This window comes from Gigantopelta aegis, chromosome 12 (assembly GCF_016097555.1).
Source record: "Gigantopelta aegis isolate Gae_Host chromosome 12, Gae_host_genome, whole genome shotgun sequence".
NCBI lineage: Eukaryota > Metazoa > Mollusca > Gastropoda > Neomphalida > Peltospiridae > Gigantopelta > Gigantopelta aegis.
This window is the reverse complement of record NC_054710.1, coordinates 4,980,870-4,986,293: the sequence shown is the minus strand read 5'-3', so window position 1 is coordinate 4,986,293 and position 5,424 is coordinate 4,980,870. Positions and strand designations below refer to the sequence as shown.

The 5,424-nt window shown below is 37.7% G+C and overlaps 1 protein-coding gene across 1 annotated transcript in view; it reads right to left on the bottom strand.

Moving 5' to 3' along the window:
* Window positions 1-921: 921 nt before the first annotated feature.
* The window catches only part of LOC121386590, a 23,814-nt gene continuing 19,311 nt past the window's right edge, over window positions 922-5,424 (bottom strand). The window contains exons 11-12 of the mRNA XM_041517541.1: window positions 2,235-2,304; window positions 922-1,018 (exon numbers count right to left, since the gene is read on the bottom strand). Of these exons, the coding sequence (XP_041373475.1) occupies window positions 922-1,018; window positions 2,235-2,304 (167 nt within the window). The remainder of the gene's footprint in view (window positions 1,019-2,234; window positions 2,305-5,424) is intronic.

Here is a 5,424-nt window from a genome sequence, read left to right as displayed (position 1 = left end):
GAAGTCTACACCTGGTTTTGGCACAAGTAGTAGAGGAGCCAGTGCTTATTTGAGGTGATTGGTTATGCTGAAGTTTGTATGGTTTATAGTCTTCAGTTGCCCTAAAGGGATTTTCTAATTCTCGAACAGTTTCAGATTTAATTTTTCTTAAAAACCGTTTTGTGTTTCACTTGTGTTTACTAGAATGGATTTATTTTACGTCCACATTGTTGATTTTTTACGTTACTTGATTGCAACTTATTTTGTTTCACGTATCGTAGCTGAAAAATGTAGAATAGTATTTCCGTAAATATCGTATTCATAAAACCAGAACCCCGTGACTGGTATATCAAATACCTTCTTCTTTTTTTTGTGTGTCGTCCTTTCTATAGGAAAGTGCATGTAAAACAAGAGGTGTTTACGTTTTAGCGTTCGTACCTCGATGAACCAAAAATATTTAAGCCACCCACCAGACTCACACCACTTTTCTGCAACATGTCGGATTATTCAGGCAACCTTATTTAGATATTTTGAAGACACATAAACCACGAAATAGTACATTTATTTAATATGATAAATGAATGGAAAATGCTATAGTAGTGTAGACTTTCAAAATGTTACGATTCAACTCCGGCTCAGAATGTTTGGTCACATTTCCGCTATCTACCAGTGCTACAATTGTACCTGAATTTACACTGTTACCAGTAGAGTCTAAGATGTTTCCGGCTTTAGATAAACTGAGACAAATATATCAATGCTTCGGACCATAAAAAAATAATATGAACAACTTATGTTTACATATAAATCATATAATGGTTATTCAACAGTACTCTACTCTCGTTTTCATACCTTTGATTTCTTTACAATAGAAGTACTCATAGATTCTTTTTTTCAGATGAAGAAGAACCTGAAACCTCGGTATGGACCCTTTTTAGAGTCCCATCAAGTCTTTGAGACTTGTGTTAAACCATAGTTTGGTTCTGACAATTCATCAACAGTGTCTCCACCCACCACGGAGTCCAAGAAGGCGGACACAAAGCTGTGGATAACCAGCAGACACTCATACCAGGGATTCATGGTTGATATACTCAGGCAATAATAAAAACAATAAATCAGCCGAATGACCCTAGCCACCGCCCCAAGACCAACACATAAAAGTAATATATCACAAAGTGTCTGTTCTTGAAAATACAACAAAACAAGCGTCCTTTGTTCTCGAGTTTGGCGTGACCAGCCGATTAATCACGTCGGGCCTTCCTGACCACACATCTTTTTGAACTCCGGGTCAAAGTGGTATGTCCTAGCCGTAGGTACTCAACCACCAGGATTCCATCATCCATCGTCACGGGTTGTACTTCATGGCAAACAAGATGCTCCAAAAGGGGAGTTGTACTGTATTAGCCATTCTCAAGGTTACAGTACATCATGGGAAGGACGTTAGAAACTGATTTATCAATTAAGTTTAGGTTTAGCTAAATACATTGTGCTGTTTGTACGCAATTTTATTTGTGACTGTTATACATCGATACATTCAACAAAAAATGACGAACAATTCTTATATAACGTGCCTACAACACAGATCGGTGTGTTGTTATTTTTCATAATTCTGGATAAAATATTGAGATTGAGTTTTAAACAGAAGTAACTACTGATCACACTCTCCGAAGTGGTCAGACTAAGCCCACAGCTAAAAAGCTGATGGGGGGTGACAGGTGTGTGGCACGGATAGCCACACGAGACAAGCACCTGTCGCGGTTGGAGAGACTAGGACTGGGATGTAGATGTAGACAACGAAAGGACTTGAAAGATAGGAGTTCCCAGGTCGGGAAGAAATGAGATGGAATTCAAAGAAATAAAATGAAAGGGTGCAGTTGGTTAAAAAAAAGTTTAAGTTTTAACAAATGAAAGAAACAAAAAGTATCTCTTGCCAGATATATGATATCAAAACATTCAACTTGAATATGTTTTATTTATTGTGTATGAAGCCAAAAGAAGGGTGCGAAAAATTACTGTCGTCGACCTTAATGCTCTCCCCTGATATGTGACTACAACTTGCGGAAACATTTTTCAGTCTGGCTTTAACTGTACTTTATAATAAAATTAACCGTTAAACTTACTTTAGCGTTGGACTGTACCTGGTTAGAGCAATTTAATTGTTCGACTAGATGGGCTTTGTCTTGAATTGTGTGTTAAAATATTTGCTTGACTGAAAACAAAATCCCAAACCTTTAGCCTTTTAAGACATACCAAAAGACCTTGACGACTCTCCGTGGTAGTCAGGAAGTTCTGTCTGCTCATATGGAAATGGATTAATGACACCAGTATCTAGAGAGAAAAGCTGTATGTCATAATTATGTCTTAATGAAATTTATGCATGTAATACATATAATATACATGCAGCCTGTATGTATGTATGTACGTTTATGTATGTACGTATGTATATGCATGTATTGAATATCTATATATTGTATGTGTGTCGATGTTGACTGTTACATACATAGATATTAATGCACTAGCGCAGGGATAATTAAATCCTTTCTGGCCTCACAAATTGTCCCATGTCGTTGACGGGACTCGAACCCATGACACCGGATCGTCCGCAACTTTGCAGACTTGTCATGATAACTTTTGAGCTATTGAGGAATCCATAATAAAGGATGCTCTTTAACTCAACTATATGCATGGGATCTACAACCTACACGGTGGATACCGCTTACGTGCATGAAACAGTGGGTAGACCTCGCACTGGCTAGTATTTATTGATGTATGAATATCTATATATTGTAAGTATGTCGAGGTTGACAGTTACATACATAGATATTAACACTGGCGCAGGGGATAATTAAATTCTTTCTGACCTCACAAATGGTTCCGTGTCATTGCTGGGACTCGAACTTATGGCAACGAATCGTCCGCAACTTTGCAGACTTGCCACAATACCTTTTCAGCTATTGAGGCATCCATCGAAAGGATGCTCTTTAACTCAACTATATGCATGGGGTCTACAAGGTACGCGGTCGACCCCGCTTAGGTGCATGAAACAGAGGGCAGACCTGGCACTGGCTAGTATGTATTAATGTCCGAAGTGTTCAGACTAAACCCACAGCTAAAAAGCTGATGGGGAATTGCAGGTGTGTGGCACGGATAGCCACATGAGACAACCAATATGTTTTATTTAGTTGTGTGTGAAGACAAAACAAGGGTGCGAAAAGTGACTGTCGTCGACCTTAATGCTCTCCCCTGATATGTGACTACAACTTGCGGAAACATTTTTCAGTCTGGCTTTAACTGTACTTTATAATGAAATTAACCGTTAAATTTACATAAAGTGACAGACCCTAGTTTGAGTGAAACATGAGTCTGTGACTTTGAAATGGTGAAATACCCTCAAAAATAGACTAAAACTCGACCCCACAACTGTTACTTCTCAAACGCACGTGCGTTTTTAAAAATATGAGAAATGCCTTTTGTGATATTAAAAACACCAGGATGACCAAAAAACCCACTTCGAATGTACGAAAATGGATAATATACAGAATTAAATCTAAGTAAAGTATGATTTCAGTTATTATAAATGGCTCTAATGGTAAACACATATGCGTTAGTGTTTAAACTAGGGTATGTCTCTTTAAGTGTTGGACTATACATGCTTAGACAGATTAAATTGTTCGACTAGATGGGCTTTGTCTTGAATTGAGTGTTAGACTATTTGCTTGACTGAAAAAACCCCCACACAAAACCTTTAGCCTTTTAAGACACACCAAAAGACCTTGGCATCCCCTCTCCGTAGGACTTGGGACGTTTCGCCCGCAATTTGTTATGTAAACGATTGGCAGAAACACCTAGATAGAAAAGATATATGTCATAATGATGTCGTAATGAAATTTATGCATGCAATACATATAATATACATGCAGCCTGCATGCATGTATATGTATGTATGTATGTATATATGTATATGCATGTATTGATGTATGAATATCTATATATTGTATGTATATCGAGGCTGACTGTTACATACATATATATTAACGCACTGGCGCAGGGGATAATTAAATCCTTTCTGACCTCATAAATTGTCCCGTGTCGTTGCTGAGACTCGAACCTATGGCACCGAATCGCCCGCATATTTGAAGACTTGCCACGATACCATTTCAGCTATTGAGGCATCCATCAAAACTCAATTATATGCATGGGGTCTACAAGTTACGCGGTCGACCCCGATTACGTGCATGAAACAGTGGGCAGACTTGGCACTGGCTAGTATGTATTGATGTACGAACATCTATATATTGTATGTATGTCGAGGTTGACTATCAACGGATATTTGTATGTCATGTATCATTTCTCTGGAGACACTATTCGTAGGCTACATGCTATTAAAATTATATTGTGATCATCATTAGTACCCGACAAGTGAAGATGGAACAAAATTCTACGTTTTAATTCAATAAGAGAGAGTTCAGTTTTGTACGCATCCATGTTGCATACTTGAAACTAATTAAAATAAATTGTTTTCACCACATCCGCCCCCTCCAACAACAACAACAACAACAAAACCCGAGCAACAAACAAACAATAATCCAAATAACTTTTTTTTATTATTAGGACTATTGGTAGGGTACGTTCGAGCAAAAACGACCACTCACGATAACAAAGTAATACTTTTCTTTTCTTTGGGACGGCGCAATTGGTCAGTTTTTGATTTTAGATGGGAAAGTCTACTTAATAAAGTGTTTTACAGAATTACTTTCAGTAATATAGCAGGACGGCTGATAATGTCCAACACGATTTGAGGGGTTTCCGCGCGGCTATCAAACAATACATTGTGATCTTAATAAAAGAGGCACGTCTGTTTAGTGTGTATAGGCACAGTGTCTGGGGACCGTCTAAATATACACCTGCCAATCAGGGACCACAGGTACAGGCCACGGAAGGAAAATACTAATTATTTCAAAACATAATGCATTTATTTCAACACTTTGACAATGGTGGTTTGTTTTGTAATAAAAAATAATATATACTTTTTGTCGGCTTACTGAGATGGATATTATTATGAACATTGCGATGCTTCCGCAAAAATCAGGTATGTTTTGTTTCTTCATTTCGAAGACTAATTCCTGACGTGACACGTTAGGTATTACGTAACCACTAGCTCGCCAGAGGGCGTATTCACTGGGATGGTACAAAATGGCTGCGCTCGTTATATATAATAGCCGTCAAATTTAACCGATTTATTAAATAACAATACGATTATACCTGTTGATATTAAGCAATAATGTGCATTATATATCGTTGAATATGCATACCAGGCCAAATGCCTTAATTGTCCCCTCCTTTAACACTACAAATTAACAAGACAGCTTTTATAATGAAGTTTTTAATAACAAAATATCGATCAGACGTCTTATTACCAACGCTGGTAGAAAGAATCATCAGACAGAT